A 24638-nucleotide genomic window follows, 5' to 3' on the forward strand; every position below is an offset into this window, starting at 1 on the left:
CAAATATTGCATATTTATCCGGCAAAAGGGAGGCTTGGCTAGTGCGGGGGCGGTGCTTAGAATCCGGAACCACAAAGTACCGCGTGGCTAGGGAAGACGGATGTAAACAAAGACTGTATCCTTCTCAAAAACCTGCAAATCCGGACGTTATGCTGATTTTTCCTGACATTTTTGAAAATGTTTATCTGTCAAACCGACAGAATGGACCTTCGCTGTCCATAATCCAAGAGGTATGTCATTATTTTAAAATCAAATTAATGCCGCGCAATTTGCTAAACGAGAATGGTGATGGCGCCCTGCACTAGTGCATTAGCTACGTTTAGTGGCTTCCTCTTGTCTACACTAATGATTTGTTGGAAAATAACAGTGCAGGTTTAGTAAAATAAATTTTAAGCACCATCTTATGCTTTCATATATAATTCATACATGTGTTTTCTTATCAGAAGAGGAGGCTAATCTGCACATGTGCCTTTTCTCAGTCATAACTGTTATTTTAATATGTTTCATGAGCCACACGAAGAAAACACTGGATTGGCTGACAATCACTCATAAATCTCGAAACCTGCATAAACTTATACTTTGACCAGGAACGTGATCAAGCTAGCAGCTATATGGGAACGAGTCTCATTGCAAAGCCACTGTGCCTCCACATTGCAACTGGTTTGAAACAATCACAGAAATTAAGTTTCTGAAACTCGTTGGACGTGCCAAATCTGTGGTTATTGGAATGATTCATGTTCAAGCCTTACCAGATAAAAATTATTGAGACGCATATGTCGTTTTTTACTCTCTTTTTGTTTTTAACTTTGATTTTTACGTTTTTCAGGCACACCTTTTGGAAGCATGGCCTCAAATTATTGAGGAAGCACGCCACGAATCTATCACAATGCAGGAATTGTAAGTATAAGCAGAAGAACTCTGTACTTTTTGATGTTACTAATATTGTAGCCTATGTAAACCACAATAGTCATCCTCAAGGTTGACTGGAAATTAATTGTCTGTTGCTCTTTTGAACAGGATGGGCTGATCATTGAGAACATGCATGATGTTCTGTACACATTCTCAATTGGACCAGAGGTGTGTGCCTCTATGACAGCAGTGTGTGCAGCGGGGAGGGGGATCTGTCCATCTCTGTTCAGATCCTGTCTGCAGCAAACAGCTCTTGATGTTGCACTGGCTTCAGGTTGATATAGCTGGCTTTGCTTATTACTGATTAATACATGCAGGCAAGAGTGCTTCAGGCTAGCCTGGAATTTTAGTTTAGTAGAAAGATCCGTATTAAGTGGTTGGGAAAATCAAATGTTTAGCTACCTATTTCGTTGTCTATTTCCAGGGTGTGGATTTTATCAGGGCAGAGGGATATGTCTTCTCAAGTGTTGCTGATGAAGGCCTTTTGAATGCATGTGTCGGAGTCCTTTTGCGATACGGCAAGCAAATAAAGGCTGAACATGTACAGATCTTCACTGATATAAAAAAGAAGCACAGGTGAGCAATCATTCAAAAACATTCCAATCAGACAACCCCACTGGCTAGTCTAATGTCCTGATATGGTATTTCAGAATGTTTTCAACATGCAAGTATTGCAGCTAATATTATCTGTACTGCAAGGAGATGGAAGGTACCATTTCTGACTTTTGTAGTAATGTTGTTTTGGATGTTTTATGATTTGTGGGTTTGTGTTCCAAGCTCCCATGTCCTGACTTCAGATGTGAGCATAGTGGAGACGGCCAGAGCAACTGAGTTTTTTCCTCTCTGACGGGGTCATTATCACTGGAACAGCCACAGGGGTTCAGGCAGATCCAGTGGAACTCAGAGGTGTGTGTCCTGTCTCTGAATGCTTTGACACATACAGACATGTATGTACGGTATGACACATACACACATGTATGGTATGACGCACAAACATACGGACACATACAGTAATATAAAAAGACCCCCAACTCGTTATAATGAATACCAAAAAAACAAATAAGGCATGGGCTATTACTGTGTAATCACTATTTTACCACTTGGATCAAAGGGCAGCCGACAGTCACATACACACATACATTATATATCTGAGGAATAATGCTAGGTGTATCATTTTAGGAATGCTCAGCGTGCACCTTAGTACAAAAAGTTTTCACATCTCTAGATAGTTTACTTTCCCTTTTTAATTTTCTCTCAAACATGCCTGTAGTCTTGGTTAATAAGGGAGTTCCCTTTTTCTAAATGTCATGCATTCTCCCTAACCATAACACACACCCTAACAAAAGTATGTTCAGTCACCTCACTCAATTCCATACCACTCCCACTGCATATGAGTCTATAGCATACTTCCTACATTTGAAAGGGCAGATAGTTCCTGGCTTTAGTTTTTCATGTAGCCCAGAGGTTAAGCTTCCCTAAAGCCCATGGAGCCTCTGAGCCTCGCTGCTGGCCTTATAAAGAGCAGACTTGTCTGGGGAGAGGATGGCGGCCTCACAGTCCCCCCAGTCTGGATCATGCTGACCATGGGCACACAGCCCGGTCCTGCCCTTGCCTGCCACAGCTCTGCTTGGCTAATATAGACACCAACATCGGCTGCTATTTTTAAGCACAGCCTACAGATGGCTGACTTAGACAGAAGGCTGTAAACACAGGCAGGCTCTGGCCAGACTGCCGCACAACCCTACTGCCTAGTTCGGAGGTGCTCCTACAGTCTCTCAGTACGATTTCATTGGGCTGGCTGTTGTCAGATTGGTATATGGAGCTGCCAGAGTCTGGATTGATCTCTTTCCTCATGTGTTTTTCTCATATCATGTCTGAACATACTTTTACCATTTACTTATTAGAGATGATGCATGACACTTGCAATGCATTCCTAAATCTAACCATTTAGGTATTTGTTTCATATAAGCTCTTGCACAGCTTTCCAATATAATGAACTCAGTAAACTTAATGTAACATCTCAAAATATTTACTCAACAACCTTTTATTTTCTATTTGCAGATGTTGCAGAGTCTGTAAGACTCCTAGTTCTTATTGGCTCAGGAGTAACCCATGACAACATGGAACAATACCTTGATTCTATTGCAATGACAATTGGCTCTTATTTCAAGAGGGGAGGCGTTTGGGCATATGCTGTTGATCCGGAAAGCGTTAAGAAGTTCATGGGGAAGGTGCGTTTTCTTCGAAAATGAAATCCACTAAATGTGCTACTAAAATAATTTAATGCAGACCAATGAAATACATTTGGTGGTAATAATACATGTAATTACTGAAGTTGTCTCATGCTATTTAATAAAACACAAATAATACCCAAACAAAACAGACTTGTTTAACAATGTTTAACATTTAAATATACACCAAAATAGCAAAAACAAAATCGGAATATATTTACAAACAGGTCTTGTAGCAGTACAGCATACATAAGAACACACTGGGAATAAATGTATGAAAACAAAGTGAATAACTCAGTACAAAACATACATTAGAAACAGTGTCCATCATTATTTGCTAATCCTTCCATATATTGTATTTGTTCCGAGGTCCAATTACTCAAGAGTGATGTTTTCTATCGTAACATATCATATACAAAATAGCTTTTCATAGCTATGAAACTTAACAACTTTTCCTTCAAGCAATATACCCAGAACGTATCTAAATCTAAGGCACACGAAATAATAGCAAAAAGTATACCATATCCAATAAAATTCACATTTGCAAGTGCAATAAACCTTTTGTATTCCATACACTAAATAAAAGTTTATCAGAGCCATAAGACTTAACAGTAGCAAGCCAGTTATAATACTTTTCACATGTGCACACACTCAAGGCTATTTCACTCTCAAACTGGGCTCAGCATGTTAATAACATACTCAGCAAAGGGGGGCTTTCCTTGATCAGGGTAAAGAAATTGACACCGGTAATATGTCTACGGTCTGTATGTTAAGTGGCTTCAGACAGTGACGTTACTCAGTAGAGTACCTAAGAGTTACTCAGTAGAGTACCGTGCGGTTACTCAGTAGACACTCAGTGGTTGTACAGGCGCTGGCAGGGTTGTTTGAAGTGACCAAAGCGTCTGTCAGAGGGGGAGAATCGCATCTTGGCAAGGTTCTGTCTCTGGAGAGCACTCCTGGTCAGCTCCTTGCACTCCATGTGAGTCCTGGCTCGCTGTATGGCAAGCAGTTGGACGTTGCATGGAAGCGGGCTGCCCCAGGCAGCTAACCTCCAGGACACATGTTGTTTGACTGGCACAGGCCTGCAGGGTGGGGGGGAAAGGACAGAATAAGTGTAAAATGTGGCGCTCCTTTCTCTAGGATAATGGTTGTGATATCACACTGACTAGATGGATCCCCTGGATAAAAACTAACCTGGGAGAAGCATCCTCTTCATCTGAGTCTTCCTCATCACTGGTCTGGTGTCTGATCTGGTATACAGACATACTGGGATGCTCAATCAGCAGGTTCTCCAAAGGGTCTTCCTCAGGCGGGGTCAAGGAGTTGTTCTCTGGAAACAGACCACAAATTTACTAAACCGAGACCAAAGAGAAAAAACACTAGTGAGACCTCTAATAGTGACCATTAGATCTACTATCCAAATAACTACAATGCTACCATTTACAAAAAAAGTAACCGCAGACAACAATGCCCATACCAGTTTAACAACTAACTTGTGATTTCAACTTTCAGGGAGCATAATTATCGGCTTACCTTGAAAGTTGATAATGACCCATCCTCCCTCCTCAAACTCAATGAGCTCCTCATAGGTTTCATTGTCATCTGTGGAAAAATCATCATCTGTGCTACCAAGGAAATGGGCAAATATCTTTCCAATCATTGTGTATATGTTTTGCCTCCCTTGGCCCTCTTATTGCAGTCTGCAAAGAAAATGAGTTAACATAGTGTTACAGTATGTCAACCCCATAAGGTAAACAATTGCATAACGGATGCAATTATTGCTAAACTGGTAAAATTGCAGAACTGATCGTGGTAAAACATTGCATCAAATGGCAAGAAAACAGCACAACCTGAAATGGCATGTGTAGTTTAATATCCACATTGACAGAAAATAGATCGGAAACTATTCCCGGGAAGCAGACTCTGAACAACACCTTACATTATGACCTTTAGTTTTTAACATTGGGTCCTGGGTTAATGACCCTGCCAGCACAGTGGAATGAGGAACAGCATTCCCCTTGGAAGCTATCTGCAGACTGGAGGACATGCCATCCTTTCTGACCAGCAATCTCATTTCAAGACAGAATCTGAATCTTAAGATATGTTCTGAATAAAGTAATGTGGTGAATATGAAGCCAATTGGCCAAACTATGGTGAAAACAGCTGGTTTGTAAATATATAAACATTTTAGTGTATATCATTTGATTCAAAGGGCCTACATTTCTAGTCCAATAGGCCTATTAAAAACATAATCAGGTATAAACGGTATGTGTAGGTCTTTCAGGCTTAATGTGTCATAGACTAGACAGAATACCACAACGTCCACTTTTAGACCTTGGGCTGTCCAGACAGCCACGGTCTTTGAATGCCTTGGTGTACTTGTCAACCTATATTGTCAATAAACAGCTACACCCCGGCCTGCCAGCAAGGGAAGATCCAATGGTGCCCAGACAGAATTAACTCATAAGGTGCTAAATGTATTGCATATATTTTCTGGTGTGCCATCAAAAAGTCCATAAATCAGAAGTTTAAAGACATGTAAGACAATCCTTACATTAGACCCTATTCAAGATATATACATGTGTGATAGAAACTATTAAATCATGAAAAAAAAACATAGGAGAGTAGTTTGGGTGAACTTGATATGGCATTAATTGCGTTTAGACTTCTTCAATAAATAAGTAAATAATTAAGAACTGCATTTACTATATGTAATTCACTGACAATCAAACAAATAAACCTACATACAAAATTACACATGACTTGGTTACAATTACATGGTAGTCTACCAAACTAAAAAGTTGGCTTAATAGGACACTTTGGTAATGTAGAAATCAATACAAACACGCAATGGATAGATAAATTAGTAGGCTAAAGAAAAGTGTCTAGACAACACATTAACAAAGGCTGCAACACGGATACAACCTCTCACACAATGTTGAAGGCTACGATGTATTTTGTTTCTTACCTGACAAGTGTATATGTAACGGGCGGTGGCCGACGGCTAGCTCGAAACTATAACTGATCTGTAATTGTTTTGATACAGACTTGTTTATGAACACCAACTGCTTCCCTTTGCTTTGGTGGGTGGTAAACAAAAATCCCAACTCGAAGGCGGAGCTTCAGTTGGTTGCGCACTTACTAACCTTTGTCATCATATTTTGGCAACTAGCTGTCAACTTAACAAAAGTGCCCTTCTTTGAAACATACATACATACATGATTTCAACCGACGTCCAATCTTTCAAATAGTCTAGGCGTGTGGTCTATAATAACAAGTCAAAATACATAAGAGTGGAAGATTTCTTTTTTTTTTGTACAGCAGTCTGCAGTCCGCCACAGTGGTCGTCTTCGTTTTGCATGGCCCGGTGCCCCGTAAGAGCGGAGTTGGTTATTTTAGATTATTCCATTGATTGTTAAGAGGAGTCTCCACCAACCTTGAGCACTGGGCCTTGCAAAACGAACCCCACCAATATGACGAAAAGGGGGGAATTGTATCAATTACTTTTCGTGCAACTTTGTTGCAAATATTTGTCGCGTAAACTACATTTATGCCAGGTTGCCCTACTGAGACCTATTCATTTGGCTGTGTGTTGTTTTGTGCTTCTAACAAACCACAGCGAATCGTTTTAACAGGATGTGGGCTTGTCCTAAACGAATGTCCCGTCATTCACCGCGGTCCTATTTGTTTTTTTTTTTATACCACCGCTCATTATACACAAACAGTTACACATCATCAAAGTGCGAGATCTGACGGTAGGGATTCACCACCAATGTTTACTTTAGGCTATTTTCATGTAGGCCAATGTGAGAGTCCGTCCTGTGTGATGGGGACAACTATGTCGTTATGTAAAGGTTATTGCCGCACTTTTAACGGAGAGAGAAAGCTGATGGCCACACGATGACACACACTAACAATATGTCGTCTTAACGCCATTATAAAAGGCCTACATATCAGAAGTGAAGTATAATTATTGTTATCTGCGGTCGTTATTATTGTGGTTATAACATAAATCCGAGGGAAGCATGTCGAATATCTTGTGTGAGAAGTTTTTGACTCATGGCAATGGTCTGCATTAAGTCATTCGTTATTTTCCCAGTCTCTGTATGCTAAATATGATAACTGAATTAATTACAATAACATAGTTGCCTGGTTTTGTCAACATTTGGAGTGAAAAAGGCCTATACCATTCATGAACAATAGTTTATTTTACTTTCGGTATAGGCTACTCTCAGCAGTGTAATGCAGTTCATTACCAGAAGATGGCATACTCCTAGTCTTAAGGGCATTTCACAGAAGTCAAGTCATACATCTCTTCCAGTGTAGTGGCTATTTTTACTCGTATACTAGAGACAGATGCGTTGGCTTGGTTGCATGTTGATCTTCAGTGTCCCTCTTGCCATAACACCAGGGAGAGAAGCTACAATGTCTCCACGTATGGATGATGTCATGCAACTATGCTGTGACCTGTCTGCAAATCAGCAGATAAAAGCAGCAGTGAAGAATTCTGGGAAAGGATCAGCAGTGGCAGGAGGGACTGCATTTTTAGGAGGTCTTCTAGGTGGTCCCCCAGGGATTGCTGTTGGTAAGGATCCTATCAATTAAGTAACCATAATTATAATTGTCTGCATTTCCATACTTCAACCACAAGGTGGAGCCATATCCTTTCTCAAACCAATTGTATTGAGTGCAGCTATGAGATTTTCAGTGTATATGCAGTAGGCCTATAAAGTATGGCATTAGGGTAGAATAATTCTCAGCCAATGTTGTCTTATGATTGGTGAGGTAGATTTGGATAAATATGGGTGTTTATTTTTTATTTAAGGCAGCAGCCACTCTTCCTAGGGTCCAGCAAAATTTAACTCTCCTTCCAGACTCACATTAAGCATCTCCAATCCAAAATTAAATCTAGAATCGGCTTCCTATATCGCAACAAAACATCCTGCACTCATGCTGCCAAACATACCCTCGTAAAACTGACCATCCTACCGATCCTCGACTTCGGTGATGTCATCTATAAAATAGCCTCCAACACTCTACTCAACAAACTGGATGCAGTCTATCACAGTGCCATCCGTTTTGTCACCAAAGCCCCATACACTACCCACCATTGCGACCTGTACACTCTCGTTGGTTGGCCCCCGCTTCATACTCGTTGCCAAATCCACTGGCTACAGGTTATCTACAAGTCTGCTAGGTAAAGCCCTGCCTTATCTCAGCTCACTGGTCACCATAGCAGCACCCACTCGTAGCACGCGCTCCAGCAGATATATCTCACTGGTCACCCCCAAAGCCAATTCCTCCTTTGGTCGTCTTTCCTTCCAGTTCTTTGCTGCCCATGACTGGAACGAATGAAGCTGGAGACTCACATCTCCCTCACTAGCTTTAAGCACCAGCTGTCAGAGCAACTTACAGATCACTGCACCTGTACATAGCCCATCTGTAAACAGCCCATCTATCTACCTATCTCATCCCCATACTGGTATTTATTTATTTATTTATTTATTTTGCTCCTTTGCACCCCAGTATCTCTACCTACACATTCATCTTCTGCCAATCTACCATCCCAGTGTTTAATTGCTATATTGTAATTACTTCGACACCATGGCCTATTTATTTCCTTACCTTACCTCATTTGCACTCACTGTATATAGACTTTTTGTTTTCTTTTGTTCTACTGTATTATTGACTGTATGTTTTGTTTATTCCATGTGTAACTCTGTGTCGAATTGCTACGCTTTATCTTGGCCAGGTCGCAGTTGCAAATGAGAACTTGTTCTCAACTAGCCTACCTGGTTAAATAAAGGTTAAATAAATAAAAGGCAGTTATACATTTAAAAAACATTACAATACATTCATAACCAATTTCACAACATATTAAGGGTGTGCCCTCAGGCTTCTACTCTACTACCACATATCTACAACACAAAATGCATGTGTACATGTGTGTATAGTGCGTATATTATTGTGTGTTTGTATGCATGTGTCTATGTTTCCTTGCTGTTCCATAAGGTGTATTTTATCTGTTTTTTAAATCTAATTTTACTGCTTCCATGAGTTACTTGATGTGGAATAGAGTTCCATGTAATCATGGCACTATGTAGTACTGTGCGCCTCCAATAGTCTGTTCTGTACTGCATGGGTGTCTGAGCTGTGTGCCAGTAGTTTAAACAGCCAGCTCGGTGCATCATCAAATCATCAAATCAAATTGTATTAGTCACATTCACCTTACAGTGAAATGCTTACTTACGAGTCCCTAGCCAACAATGCAGTTTTAAAAAATATGGATAAGAAATAAAAGTAACAAGTAATTAAAGAGCAGCAGTAAAATAACAATATCGAGACTATATACAGGGGGGTACCAGTACAAGATCAATGTGTGCACAGTTGAGGTAGTATGTACATGTAGGTAGAGTTATTTAGCGAGCAGTTGCCATACCAGGCAGTGATGGTGCAGCTGTAGAACCTTTTGACGATCTGAGGACCCATGCCAAGTCTTTTCAGTCTCCTAAGAGGGAATAGATTTTGTCGTGCCCTCTTCATGACTGTCTTGGTGTGCTTGGACCATGTTAGTTTGTTGGTGATGTGGACACCAAGGAACTTGAAGCTCTCAACCTGCTTCACTGCAGCCCCGTCGATGAGAATTGGAGCGTGCTCGGTCCTCTTTTTCCTGTAGTCCACAATCATGTCAATACCTCTCACAAATACAAGTAGTGATGAAGCCAATCTCTCCTCCACTTTGAGCCAGGAGAGATTGACTATGTTAGCTCTCTGTGTTTGTGCAGCTATGAGATTTTCATGGTATATGCAGTCTGCTTATAAAGTATAGCATTCGGGTAGAAATGTTCTGTGCATCCAAGGGACAGCCGTGCTGCCCTGTTCTGAGCCAATTAAAATGTTCTATCTTTTTAAAAAGTCCCTCTTTGTGGCAGCTGACCGCATGACTGAACAGTAGTCCAGATGCGACAACTTGGGCCTGTAGGACCTGCCGTGTTGAAAGTGGTGTTAAGAATGCAGAGCAGCGCTTTATTAGAGACAGACTTCTCCCCATCCTGGCTACTGTAGTATCAATATGTTTTGACCATGACCGTTTACAATCCAGGGTTATTCCAAGTAGTTTAGTCTCCGCAACTTGCTGAATTTCCACGTTATTCATTACAAGATTTAGTGTAGGTTTAGTGAAGGATTTGTCCCAAATACAATACTTTTCGTTTTTTTTAAATATTTAGGATTAACCTATTCCTTGCCACCCATTCTGAAACTAACTGCAGCTCTTTGTTTAAGTGTTGCTGTCATTTCAGTCGCCGTGGTAGCTGACGTGTATAGTGTTGAGTCATCCGCATTCATAGACACACTGGCTTTACTCAATGCCCTGGGGAATTCCTGATTCTACCGGGATTTTGTTGGAGAGGCTTCCATTGAAGAAAACACCCTCTATGTTCTGTTAGACAGGTAACTCTTTTTATTTTTTAGAGGGTGGATCAGCTTAATATTGCGAAAAAGAATGTTGCTTCCAATGTAATTGTCTGCATCATTTCCAATCCCCCATATTTTTTTGGTAAATATATATATATCCATACACGCATGCGTATACAGTGCCTTGCGAAAGTATTCGGCCCCCTTGAACTTTGCGACCTTTTGCCACATTTCAGGTTTCAAACATAAAGATATAAAACTTTATTTTTTTGTGAAGAATCAACAACAAGTGGGACACAATCATGAAGTGGAATGACATTTATTGGATATTTCAAACTTTATTAACAAATCAAAAACTGAAAAATTGGGCGTGCAAAATTATTCAGTCCCCTTAAGTTAATACTTTGTAGCGCCACCTTTTGCTGCGATTACAGTTGTAAGTCGCTTGGGGTATGTGTCATGTATTGTCATGTTGTGTCTTGTTTCTGTCCTTTCCCTTCACCCTGTCTCCCTCTGCTGGTCGTTATTAGGTTACCTTTTCTCCCCCTCTTTCCCCCAGCTGTTCCTTGTCTCCTCCTAACTACCTCGTCACCCCTTTTCCCACCTGTTCCCTTTTTCCCTCTGATTAGTCCTCTATATCTCTCTCTGTTTTTGTTCCTGTCTTTGTCGGATTCTTGTTTGTGTTTTTCATGCCTGAACCAGACTATCGTCATGTTTGCTGCAACCTTGTCCTGTCCTGTCGGAATCTGCCGGTCCATCTGAGCCTACCTATGTTTTGTTATTAAAGAAGTTCTGTTTACGTTAATTCGCTTTTGGGTCCTCATTCACGCACCGTGACAGAAGAATCCGACCAAGAATGGACCCAGCGACTTCGGATCCTCTCCACTCAGCCGTCGAGATCCAGGGAGCGATGCTAGGCAGACACGAGCAGGAATTGTCTGCTGCTCGACATGCCGTTGAGACCCTGGCCACCCAAGTCTCCAACCTCACAGAACAGGTTCACCATCTCCGCCTCGATCCACCGGCCACTTCCAGGGCTTTCGAATCTCCGGAGCCCAGAATCAATAACCCGCCGTGTTACTCTGGGGAGCCCACTGAATGCCGCTCGTTCCTCACCCAGTGTGATATTGTGTTTTCTCTCCAGCCCAACACTTACTCCAGGAGCACTGCTCGTGTCGCCTACGTCATATCTCTCCTTACTGGACGGGCTCGTGAGTGGGGCACGGCAATCTGGGAGGCAAGGGCTGAGTGTACTAACCAGTATCAGGACTTTAAGGAGGAGATGATACGGGTTTTTGATCGATCTGTTTTTGGGGAGGAGGCTTCCAGGGTCCTGTCTTCCCTATGTCAAGGTAATCGATCCATAACAGACTACTCTATTGAGTTTCGCACTCTTGCTGCCTCCAGTGGCTGGAACGAGCCGGCTTTGCTCGCTCGTTTTCTGGAGGGTCTCCGCGCAGAGGTAAAGGATGAGATTCTCTCCCGGGAGGTTCCTTCCAGCGTGGATTCCTTGATTGAACTCGCTATTCGCATTGAGCGACGGGTTGATCTTCGTCACCGAGCTCGTGGAAAGGAGCTCGCGTTCTCCGTTGCCCCCCTCTCCGCATCACTACCATCTTCCTCTACCGGCTCGGGTGCTGAGCCTATGCAGCTGGGAGGTATCCGCATCTCGACTAAGGAGAGGGAACGGAGAATCACCAACCGCCTCTGTCTCTATTGCGGTTCTGCTGGTCATTTTGTCACTTCATGTCCAGTAAAAGCCAGAGCTCATCAGTAAGCGGAGGGCTACTGGTGAGCGCTACTACTCCTGTCTCTCCTTCAAGATCCTGCACTACCTTGTCGGTCCATCTACGCTGGACCGGTTCGTCAGCTTCCTGCAGTGCCTTAATAGACTCTGGGGCGGAGGGCTGTTTTATGGACGAGACCTGGGCTCGGGAACATAACATTCCTCTCAGACAGTTAAGGGAGCCCACGGCCTTGTTCGCTTTGGATGGTAGTCCTCTCCCCAGGATTCAGCGTGAGACGCTACCTTTAACCCTCACTGTCTCTGGTAATCATAGCGAAACCATTTCTTTTTTAATTTTTCGTTCACCTTTTACACCTGTTGTTTTGGGCCATCCCTGGCTAGTTTGTCATAATCCTTCTATTAATTGGTCTAGTAATTCTATCCTCTCCTGGAACGTCTCTTGTCATGTGAAATGTTTAATGTCTGCTATCCCTCCTGTTTCCTCTGTCTCTTCTTCACAGGAGGAGCCTGGTGATTTGACAGGGGTGCCGGAGGAATATCACGATCTGCGCACGGTGTTCAGTCGGTCCAGGGCCACCTCTCTTCCTCCACACCGGTCGTATGATTGTAGTATTGATCTCCTTCCGGGAACCACTCCCCCCCGGGGTAGACTATACTCTCTGTCGGCTCCCGAACGTAAGGCTCTCGAAGATTATTTGTCTGTAGCTCTTGACGCCGGTACCATAGTCCCCTCCTCCTCTCCCGCCGGAGCGGGGTTTTTTTTTGTCAAGAAGAAGGACGGGTCTCTGCGCCCCTGCATAGATTATCGAGGGCTGAATGACATAACAGTGAAGAATCGTTATCCGCTTCCTCTTATGTCTTCAGCCTTCGAGATCCTGCAGGGAGCCAGGTTTTTCACTAAGTTGGACCTTCGTAACGCTTACCATCTCGTGCGCATCAGGGAGGGGGACGAGTGGAAGACGGCGTTTAACACTCCGTTAGGGCACTTTGAATACCGGGTTCTTCCTTTCGGCCTCGCTAACGCTCCAGCTGTCTTTCAGGCATTAGTCAATGATGTCCTGAGAGACATGCTGAACATCTTTGTTTTCGTTTACCTTGACGATATCCTGATTTTTTCACCGTCACTCCAGATTCATGTTCAGCACGTTCGACGTGTCCTCCAGCGCCTCTTAGAGAATTGTCTTTTTGTGAAGGCTGAGAAGTGCACTTTTCATGCCTCCTCCGTCACATTTCTCGGTTCTGTTATTTCCGCTGAAGGCATTAAGATGGATCCCGCTAAGGTCCAAGCTGTCATTGACTGGCCCGTCCCTAAGTCACGCGTCGAGCTGCAGCGCTTTCTCGGCTTCGCAAACTTCTATCGTCGTTTCATCCGTAATTTCGGTCAGGTGGCAGCTCCTCTCACAGCCCTTACTTCTGTCAAGACGTGCTTTAAGTGGTCCGTTTCCGCCCAGGGAGCTTTTGATCTCCTCAAGAATCGTTTTACATCCGCTCCTATCCTTGTTACACCTGACGTCTCTAGACAGTTCGTTGTCGAGGTTGACGCGTCAGAGGTGGGCGTGGGAGCCATTCTTTCTCAGCGCTCCCTCTCTGACGACAAGGTCCACCCATGCGCGTATTTTTCTCATCGCCTGTCGCCGTCGGAACGTAACTATGATGTGGGAAACCGCGAACTGCTCGCCATCCGCTTAGCCCTAGGCGAATGGCGACAGTGGTTGGAGGGGGCGACCGTTCCTTTTGTCGTTTGGACTGACCATAGGAACCTTGAGTACATCCGTTCTGCCAAACGACTTAATGCGCGTCAGGCGCGTTGGGCGCTGTTTTTCGCTCGTTTCGAGTTCGTGATTTCTTATCGTCCGGGCTCTAAGAACACCAAGCCTGATGCTTTATCTCGTCTCTTCAGTTCTTCAGTAGCCTCCACTGACCCCGAGGGGATTCTCCCTGAGGGGCGTGTTGTCGGGTTGACTGTCTGGGGAATTGAGAGGCAGGTAAAGCAAGCACTCACTCACACTCCGTCGCCGCGCGCTTGTCCTAGGAACCTTCTTTTCGTTCCCGTTCCTACTCGTCTGGCCGTTCTTCAGTGGGCTCACTCTGCCAAGTTAGCCGGCCACCCTGGCGTTCGGGGTACGCTTGCTTCCATTCGCCAGCGTTTTTGGTGGCCCACCCGGGAGCATGACACGCGTCGTTTCGTGGCTGCTTGTTCGGTCTGCGCGCAGACTAAGTCCGGTAACTCCCCTCCTGCCGGCCGTCTCAGGCCGCTTCCCATTCCCTCTCGACCGTGGTCTCACATCGCCTTAGATTTTGTCACCGGACTGCCTTCGTCAGCGGGGAAGACTGTTATTCTTACGGTTGTCGACAGGTTCTCTAAGGCGGCTCATTTTATTCCCCTTGCTAAGCTTCCTTCTGCTAAAGAGACGGCACAAATCATCATCGAGAATGTTTTCAGAATTCATGGCCTTCCGTCAGACGTCGTTTCGGACAGAGGTCCGCAATTCACGTCTCAATTTTGGAGGGAGTTTTGCCGTTTGATTGGGGCTTCCGTCAGTCTCTCTTCCGGCTTTCACCCCCAGTCTAACGGTCAAGCAGAACGGGCCAATCAGACTATTGGTCGCATCTTACGCAGTCTTTCTTTTCGCAACCCTGCGTCTTGGTCAGAACAGCTCCCCTGGGCAGAATACGCCCACAACTCGCTTCCTTCGTCTGCGACCGGGCTATCTCCTTTTCAGAGTAGCCTCGGGTACCAGCCTCCGCTGTTCTCATCTCAGTTCGCCGAGTCCAGCGTCCCCTCCGCTCAGGCTTTTGTCCAACGTTGCGAGCGCACCTGGAAGAGGGTCAGGTCTGCACTTTGCCGTTATAGGGCGCAGACTGTGAGAGCTGCTAATAAGCGTAGAACTAAGAGTCCTAGATATTATCGCGGTCAGAGAGTTTGGCTCTCCACTCAGAACCTTCCCCTTAAGACCGCTTCCCGCAAGTTGACCCCGCGGTTCATTGGTCCGTTCCGTATTTCTCGGATCATTAATCCTGTCGCAGTGCGACTTCTTCTTCCGCGATATCTTTGTCGCGTCCACCCGGTCTTCCATGTCTCCTGTGTCAAGCCCGTTCTTCGCGCCCCCGCTCGTCTCCCCCCCCCCCCCCATCCTTGTCGAGGGCGCACCCATCTACAGGGTCCGTAGGATTTTGGACATGCGTCCTCGGGGCCGTGGTCATCAGTACCTAGTAGATTGGGAGGGGTACGGTCCTGAGGAGAGGAGTTGGGTTCCCTCTCGGGACGTGCTGGACCGTGCGCTGATCGATGATTTCCTCCGTTGCCGCCAGGTTTCCTCCTCTATTGCGCCAGGAGGCGCTCGGTGAGTGGGGGGGTACTGTCATGTATTGTCATGTTGTGTCTTGTTTCTGTCCTTTCCCTTCACCCTGTCTCCCTCTGCTGGTCGTTATTAGGTTACCTTTTCTCCCCCTCTTTCCCCCAGCTGTTCCTTGTCTCCTCCTAACTACCTCGTCACCCCTTTTCCCACCTGTTCCCTTTTTCCCTCTGATTAGTCCTCTATATCTCTCTCTGTTTTTGTTCCTGTCTTTGTCGGATTCTTGTTTGTGTTTTTCATGCCTGAACCAGACTATCGTCATGTTTGCTGCAACCTTGTCCTGTCCTGTCGGAATCTGCCGGTCCATCTGAGCCTACCTATGTTTTGTTATTAAAGAAGTTCTGTTTACGTTAATTCGCTTTTGGGTCCTCATTCACGCACCGTGACAGTATGTCTATCAGTTTTGCACATCGAGAGACTGACATTTTTTCCCATTCCTCCTTGCAAAACAGCTCGAGCTCAGTGAGGTTGGATGGAGAGCATTTCTGAACAGCAGTTTTCAGTTCTTTCCACAGATTCTCGATTGGATTCAGGTCTGGACTTTGACTTGGCCATTCTAACACCTGGATATGTTTATTTTTGAACCATTCCATTGTAGATTTTGCTTTATGTTTTGGATCATTGTCTTGTTGGAAGACAAATCTCCGTCCCAGTCTCAGGTCTTTTGCAGACTCCATCAGGTTTTCTTCCAGAATGGTCCTGTATTTGGCTCCATCCATCTTCCCATCAATTTTAACCATCTTCCCTGTCCCTGCTGAAGAAAAGCAGGCCCAAACCATGATGCTGCCACCACCATGTTTGACAGTGGGGATGGTGTGTTCAGAGTGATGAGCTGTGTTGCTTTTACGCCAAACATAACGTTTTGCATTGTTGCCAAAAAAGTTCAATTTTGGTTTCATCTGACCAGAGCACCTTCTTCCACATGTTTGGTGTGTCTCCCAGGTGGCTTGTGGCAAACTTTAAACGCCACTTTTTATGGATATCTTTAAGAAATGGCTTTCTTCTTGCCACTCTTCCATAAAGGCCAGATTTGTGCAATATACAACTGATTGTTGTCCTATGGACAGAGTCTCCCACCTCAGCTGTAGATCTCTGCAGTTCATCCAGAGTGATCATGGGCCTCTTGGCTGCATCTCTGATCAGTCTTCTCCTTGTATGAGCTGAAAGTTTAGAGGGACGGCCAGGTCTTGGTAGATTTGCAGTGGTCTGATAGTCCTTCCATTTCAATATTATCGTTTGCACAGTGCTCCTTGGGATGTTTAAAGCTTGGGAATTTTGGATTGTATTTATCATCATTAGTCATTTAGGTCAACATTGGATCATTCAGAGATCCTCACTGAACTTCTGGAGAGAGTTTGCTGCACTGAAAGTAAAGGGGCTGAATAATTTTGCACGCCCAATTTTTCAGTTTTTGATTTGTTAAAAAAGTTTGAAATATCCAATAAATGTCGTTCCACTTCATGATTGTGTCCCACTTGTTGTTGATTCTTCACAAAAAAATACAGTTTTATATCTTTATGTTTGAAGCCTGAAATGTGGCAAAAGGTCGCAAAGTTTAAGGGGGCCGAATACTTTCGCAAGGCACTGTATATACACATATATACATACACATACCTATATAGACATACATACTTTTTTAAAGAATATACCTTTATTATTCCCCGCAAACCCTACCGCCGATCCCCCAATTGGAGTAAACTAATAAACACTTCTGCTTTTACCTTCAATCCATACATCTTATACACACTCTACAGACACAGTCTACTTTACAATAGTTCTCTCTTGTTTGTTCTTAGTCCTTCCTCTATTTCTGATGTCCACCCAGTTTGATTTCTATTTGTAACTATGCTATTTCACAGAAGTTCCGAACCTATATACATTCTACAGATCCCTTATGCTTTATATTGTTTATCTTGTTATTAATCCCACCCTTCAGCTCCATTCAACCCCTCCCATCCATCTCTCAACATCATCCATTTCGGATTTCTATTTGCCATATATTTTTCAACTGTGCTGTGATGCTTCACAAAATAACTGAACCGTCCTATTCTCATAGATTCTACAGATTGTAAATGTAAAAAAAAAAATGTTGCTAAAATAATTATTATATTATTGATTGATTGACTATGGCTTTTCAAATCACCCAGTATTGCAGTATCTGTAGTGTTAGTTCTAGGCAAATGTTGCAATTCTTCAGCCATTCCTGGACCTGTGACCAAAAACGAGCTACATATGGACAATACCAAAATAAATTATCTAATGACTCTGCCTCCTCACAGCAGAATCTGAAAAGCTGGGAAGATTGTATCCCCCATATATATAACATTCTATTGGTTGCAATAATTTTGTATAGTAAATTATATAGAAAAATTTGAAGTTTTTTGAATCCGGCATTGTTTTGCGTATCAATTCATAAACCATGTGCCATGGAATGGGTACATCGAAAATCTCTTCCCAACTATTTTACAATTTATATGGCACCACTGTCAGTTTTTTGGTCCTTAAATGAAATTGGTATATGTTTTTATTTATCACACTTTTCTTTAACCATTTATGTTCTTTAATACATGGCCGACATACAAGTTCCTTACTTTTTTCCCCTTCTACTTGCCTCTTCCATTTTTGTGGTAATGCTGCAATTAATTGGTTGTAATTTTGGGTAGAGCAGACATTTCCATATGTCTGTGTTAGCTGCATGTGTGACATAACTCCACCAGTCCTATTTATGATATCATTCACTAAAATTATACCTTTTTTAAACATGTCTTTGATAAATACATTTTTTTTATCAGTTAGTATATTTGAATTTAACCACAATATTTGTTGTACTATTTGTTCCATCCTTTCAGGTGGATTAAACTGAAATTGCAACCAACTTTCTAAGGCTTGTTTAAAAAATAAAGATATTTTGGAGATTATTTCCTTTTCAAACAACCGAAGTGAGCAGGTGTAATCTGAATAAAGGGGAAAAGGCCTTTCCTGAATATAGGATGAGACATTCGTACCAATTGACTAGAGAACCAGTTTGGATTTAAGTATAACTTTTGTATGACTGATGCCTTTAGTGAGAGGTCTAATGCTTTAATAATTTCTGCCCACCAAATTCATATTTGTTATATAAATAGGCCCTTTTTAATTTTATCTGGTTTGCCGTTCCAAATAAAATTGAATATTTTTTGTTCATATAATTTAAAAAGCAGGTCACTAGGTGTAGGCAAAACCATAAGCAAATAGGTCAACTGTGATATAACTAAGGAGTTAATCAGGGTGATTTTTCCACAAATAGACAGGTATTTTCCTTTCCATGGTAGCAAGATCTTATCTATTTTTGGAGTGAGATCATTTCAGGTAACTCTTTATCCTCAATACAGCAATAAAGCTACAACACATACGTTTTTCCAGCAACAGACTATGATCAAAAATGTCAAAGGCCGCACTGAAGTCTAACAAAACAGCCCCAACAAACTTTTTATCGTCATTTTCTCTCAGCCAATCATCAGTCATTTGTGTAAGTTCTGTGCTTGTTGAATGTCCTTCTATTGTCAATTTGTTTACTGTAAAATAGCAGTGTATCTGGTCAAACACAATTTTTTCAAAAAGTTTACTAAGGCTTGGTAACAGGGTGATTGGTCAGCTATGTGAGCCAGTTAAGGGGATGTTACTATTCTTAGGTTGGGGAATAACTTTTGATTCCCTCCAGGCCTGAGGGCACACACTTTCTAGTTGGCTAAAATTGAAGATATGGCAAATAGGAGTGGCAATATCGTCCGCTATTATCCTCAGTAATTTTCCATCCAAGTTGTCAGACCCCGGTGGCTTGTCATTTTTGATAGACAGCAATACATATTCCACCACTTCCACACTTACTTTATGGAATAAAAAAATACAATACTTGTGTTTCATAATTTGGTCAGATATACTTGGATGTGTAGTAGAGGTCGACCGATTATGATTTTTCAACGCCGATACCGATTATTGGAGGACCAAAAAAAGCTGATACCGATTTATTTTTTATTTGTAATAATGACAATTACAACAATACTGAATGAACACTTATTTTAACTTAATATAATACATCAATAAAATCAATTTAGCCTCAAATAAAATGAAACATGTTCAATTTAGTTTAAATAATGCAAAAACAAAGTGTTGGAGAAGAAAGTAAAAGTGCAATATGTGCCATGTAAAAAAGCTAAAGTTTAAGTTCCTTGCTCAGAACATGAGAACATATGAAAGCTGTTGGTTCCTTTTAACAGGAGTCTTCAATATTCCCAGGTAAGAAGTTTTAGGTTGTAGTTATTATAGGACATATAGGACAATTTCTCTCTATACGATTTGTATTTCATATACCTTTGACAATTGGATGTTCTCATAGGCACTTTAGTATTGCCAGTGTAACAGTATAGCTTCCGTCCCTCTCCTCGCCCCTACCTGGACTCGAACCAGGAACACATCGACAACAGCCACCCTCGAAGTAGCGTTACCCATCGCAAGGGGAACAATCACTCCATGTCTTAGAGTGACATTTGAGACGCTATTAGCGCGCACCCCGCTAACTAGCTAGCCGTTTCACACCGGTTACACCAGCCTAATCTCGGGAGTTGATAGGCTTGAAGTCATAAACACCTCAATGCTTGAAGCACAGCGACGAGCTGCTGGCAAAACGCACAAAAGTGCTGTTTGAATGAATGCTTACGAGCCTGCTGGTGCCTACCATCGCTCAGTCGGACTGCTCTATCAAATCATAGACTTAATTATAACATAATAATCACACAGAAAAATGAGCCTTAGGTCATTAATATGGTAGAATCCGGAAACTATCATCTCGAAAACAAGACGTTTATTCTTTCAGTGAAATACGGAACCGTTCCGTATTTTATCTAACGGGTGGCCTCCATAAATCTAAATATTCCTGTTACATTGCACAACCTTCAATGTTATGTCATAATTACGTATAATTCTATCAAATTAGGCGGCCCAAACTGTTGCATATATACTGACTCTACGTGCAATGAACGCAAGAGAAGTGGCACAATTGCCCCGGGTTAATATTGCCTGTTAACCTGGATTTCTTTTAGGAAAATATGCAGGTTTAAAAATATATACTTCTTTGTATTGATTTTAAGAACGGCATTGATGTTTATGGTTAGGTTCACATTGGAGCAACGACAGTCCTTTTTTGCGAATCTGCACCTCATCGATTATATGCAACGCAGGACACGCTACATAAACTAGTAATATCATCAACCATGTGTAGTAAACTAGTGATTATGATTGATTGATTGTTTTTTATAAGATAAGTGTAACGCTAGCTAGCAACTTACCTTGGCTTCTTACTGCATTCGCGTAACAGGCGGGCTCCTTGTGAGGCAGGTGGTTAGAGCGTTGGACTAGTTAACCGTAAGGTTGCAAGATTGAATCCCCGAGCTGACAAGGTAAAAATCTGTTCGTTCTGCCCCTGAACAAGGCAGTTAACCCACCGTTCCTAGGACGCCATTGAAAATCAGAATGTGTTCTTAACTGACTTGCCTAGATAAATAAAGGATAAATAAAGGTGTAAAAAAATTACAACATCGGTGTCCAAAAATACCGATTTCCGATTGTTATGAAAACTTGAAATCGGCATTAATTATTTGGCCATTCCTATTAATCGGTCGACCTCTAATGTGTAGTGTCAGCATTTGTTGCTGGCATGTCATACCTAAGTTTGCTAATCTTGCCAAAGAAAAAATCATTAAAGCAGTTGGCATCATCAGATGGTTTTATGATGGACGAGCCATCTGATTCAATGAATGATGGAGCGGGGTTTGCCTTTTTGTCTGAAATTTCATTTAAGGTTCTCCAAAGCTTTTTACTGTCATTTTTAGTCATTTATCTTTGTTTTATAGTGTAGTTTCTTCTTCTTTTCTATTGAGTTTAGTCACATGATTTCTCAATTTGCAGTACATTTGCCAATTGGTTGTACAGCCAGACATATTTGCCATCTTTTTGGCCTCATTCCTCTCAACTATAACATTTTTTTCAATTCCTCATCAATCCATGGGGATTTAACATTTTTACAGTAATTTTCCTAATGGGTGAATGCTTATTAGTAACTGGGATAAGCAATTTCATAAATGTGTCAAGTGCAGCGTCTGGTTGTTTGTCATTACACACCACGTACCAACAAATATTCTTCACATCAACAACCTAGGAATCACTACAAAACATATTGTATGACCTCTTACACACTATATTAGGCCCAGCCTTTGGAACTTTGGTTTTCTGAGATATGCCTGCTATATTGTGATCACTACATCCGATGGATTTGGATACTGCTTTCAAGCTAATTTCTGCAGCATTAGTAAAGATTTAATAAATACATGTTGATGATTTCATTTCTGTACTGTTTGTAGCTAGGTTGACTTACAACCTTAACCAGGTTGCAGGCCCTTGTTACAATTTGAAGCTTTCTCTTGAGTGGGCAGCCTAATGAAAGCCAGTCAATATTTAAATCACCCAGAAAGTATACCTCTCTATAGATATCACATACATAATCAAGCATTTCACACATGTTGTCCAGATACTGACTGTTAGCACTTGGTGGTCTGTAGCAGCTTCCCACCAGAATGGGCTTTATGTGAGGCAGATGAACCTGTAGCCATATTACTTCAACAGTATTTCACATGAGATCCTCTCTAAGCTTTACAGGAATGTGGTTCTGAATATAAACAGCCACACCTCCACCATTGGTATTTCTGTCTTCTCTGTAGATCTTAAAACCATGAGTGTTTAACCATCTGTGGGCTGCAGCTCTTCTCCCCTCTTGATCTTCTGACACAGATCTCGTTTGTGTGGCTCTTTAGGTGGTGCAGTAGGTGGCCTGTTGGGATGGTGGATGACCAGTGGACAGTTCAGACCTCTCCCTCAGATCATCATGGAGCTGCCTCCCCACCAGCAGCAGAGGCTCTATGCTGATATCATGGCCGTTTTGGGCTCACTGGACTGGACAGACCTGGCCCAGCTGACCGCTCTGGTCATAGGGAATGCTACTCTCCAGCAGCAGGTCACTGCTGCCCTACTCAGTTATATCACAAAGGAACTGAGAGCAGAGGTGAGATATGGGGACTGATCTACACAGACTGAATATCTGGAGGAACTTAGAACACACATTTGCTGCCTTTTGAAAGAAACAACTTTTTGTACTCAAATTCAACTCCAGCTTATTTTTGGAGACTGAAATAACCTTCACTGGAAGAGGCCTTATGGAGTTAATACATTGAGGCTCATGTCAGACCTGTCATGTCACCCAATATCTGATCATATCCTTTGATAAAGCACCTAATGGACGATTCCATCACTTTTTCACGTGATTTTCATTATCTCCAGACCAATACCAGTGTCTACATATGTGAACATGGCACATTTCTACGTTTTGCAGAAACAAATATGAAGTCAAAAGTTCTACCCAATGACATCATCCAAAGTTAGAACATATTTAAAAACAGTGATTTTCAAACACTTTGAGACTCGCAGAAAATACCCTCTGGCTAGAAACTTTTTTTGAAACTTTTACTCCTAGCCTGTTATGTCACAGAGAAGCATTTTTTTATGACCTTTCTTATTTTTTTAACCACAGATCCTAAAAACACGCTGTTTTTACATACTGCATGTAGACACTAGTATGGCGCTGGAGATGATGAATGTGAGGTGGAAAAGTGGTGGAATTGCCCTTTAATGTACACATTTGTTTTGTTTTAGATGAGAGCGTTTTACCTCTGAATGTAGCGGTATGATTGAAACTTCTCTTGTAAGAACAGTCCAGCAGTTAATCAATATGGTGCACTTTATTTGTACTGTAGGGCATCATTTGTTGCCAATATTCTGCACTGAAATGTACACGTTGAATATTGTTGTGCATTTATAATTTACATTTATTTGCAACAAAGACAATGACAAAATAACCCTGATCACTCCTCTTGTAAGTGTGCCTGGGATCTCAAGCGACTCATGCGTTGTGAACATGGTAAGAGATGAGTACTGCTGAGAAACCGGCCTTGATACTTCTGGCGCATAATGGTGATAAGTCCCACCTAGTCCTAGAATTAACTAATTGGGAAAATCTTGGACACTTTTTGTAATGCTCTGTACTGAAGTGTTTATATGAAAATCATGATAAATTAAGTAAAGGTCAAAGGTGACTTGTATGATCACCACAAGCTTTTAGTATGACATCATTAAGCCAGAAAACATGTTGTTTCAGTGAATCAACTGACAGTTTCGTAAAGGGAAATTCAACCACTTAACACGTTATTTGTAAGAAAAGGAAGACAATGCTACGCAATGTAATCTCTCCTGGACAGATGCATGCACGTAACAGAATGGTATCTCCTCTGACGCAATTACGCAGTATTTTTGTTCTGGCTTTCTGAAATGGTACGCAATGTGACATAGTTCCTCTTTTTCAATGTTTCAAATGTAGACTTTTGAATAACACTAGAATCTTAAGGTATCAAAGCACTTTTTGAAGTATGTGCAAAGGTTGTTTGTCATGATGCCTCTGTGCATTTTTTTATTTTCATTTTTTTTCCTAGACGTTCCTTCCTTGTTCCTTCTTTGCAAGCAAATGTAGTCATGGAGGTTGTCATAACATCATACAGAGAAAGATAGATTATTAATCTCAAGGATAAATTTCTTAAGAAGTTATGTCATTCATTTCTGAGAGATGGTTGTTAGTCTTGTAGGAATGGCTTACTAATAAACAGTTTCATCGCAGCTTTTTCAAATTCCAATGGTTTGAAGTCTCACGATATCATATTACATCACCACTTTATTGGTAGTCTGGGATGTGAGAGCAGTCTTATATCTTCGTTGAAAAACCTTTTAGACAGTAGACAATTTAAACAGATTTTGTTTGAAATGCCTTTGAAGTGTTATTTTGTATTTTTATTTTATTTCACCTTTATTTTACCAAGTAGGTAGGCCAGTTGAGAACAAGTT

The 24638-nt window shown here is 42.0% G+C and overlaps 2 protein-coding genes and 1 pseudogene across 3 annotated transcripts; 2 read left to right on the plus strand and 1 right to left on the minus strand.

The window, feature by feature from the left end:
- Positions 1-73: 73 nt before the first annotated feature.
- On the plus strand, positions 74-4029 carry LOC118965037 (uncharacterized protein F13E9.13, mitochondrial-like; annotated as a pseudogene). Its single transcript, XR_016496784.1, has 6 exons — positions 74-230; positions 827-897; positions 1018-1183; positions 1334-1485; positions 1687-1815; positions 2971-4029. The product of XR_016496784.1 is annotated as an uncharacterized protein F13E9.13, mitochondrial-like (transcript).
- On the minus strand, positions 3173-6744 carry si:ch211-260e23.9 (tumor protein p53-inducible nuclear protein 2). Its single transcript, XM_021607065.3, has 4 exons — positions 6109-6744; positions 4674-4840; positions 4335-4470; positions 3173-4222 (listed from the first exon to the last, which is right to left on the minus strand). The coding sequence occupies exons 2-4, from the start codon at positions 4798-4800 to the stop codon at positions 3994-3996; spliced, it is 492 nt and encodes a 163-aa protein (XP_021462740.2). The 5' UTR covers positions 4801-4840; positions 6109-6744; the 3' UTR covers positions 3173-3993.
- On the plus strand, positions 6580-24430 carry LOC110526256 (protein C19orf12 homolog). Its single transcript, XM_021607061.3, has 3 exons — positions 6580-6895; positions 7552-7725; positions 22505-24430. The coding sequence occupies exons 1-3, from the start codon at positions 6691-6693 to the stop codon at positions 22768-22770; spliced, it is 645 nt and encodes a 214-aa protein (XP_021462736.3). The 5' UTR covers positions 6580-6690; the 3' UTR covers positions 22771-24430.
- The last annotated feature ends 208 nt before the right edge of the window (positions 24431-24638 follow it).

The sequence above is a fragment of the Oncorhynchus mykiss genome, chromosome 6 (assembly GCF_057628025.1).
Source record: "Oncorhynchus mykiss isolate SJ-2025 chromosome 6, ASM5762802v1, whole genome shotgun sequence".
Classification (NCBI taxonomy): domain Eukaryota; kingdom Metazoa; phylum Chordata; class Actinopteri; order Salmoniformes; family Salmonidae; genus Oncorhynchus; species Oncorhynchus mykiss.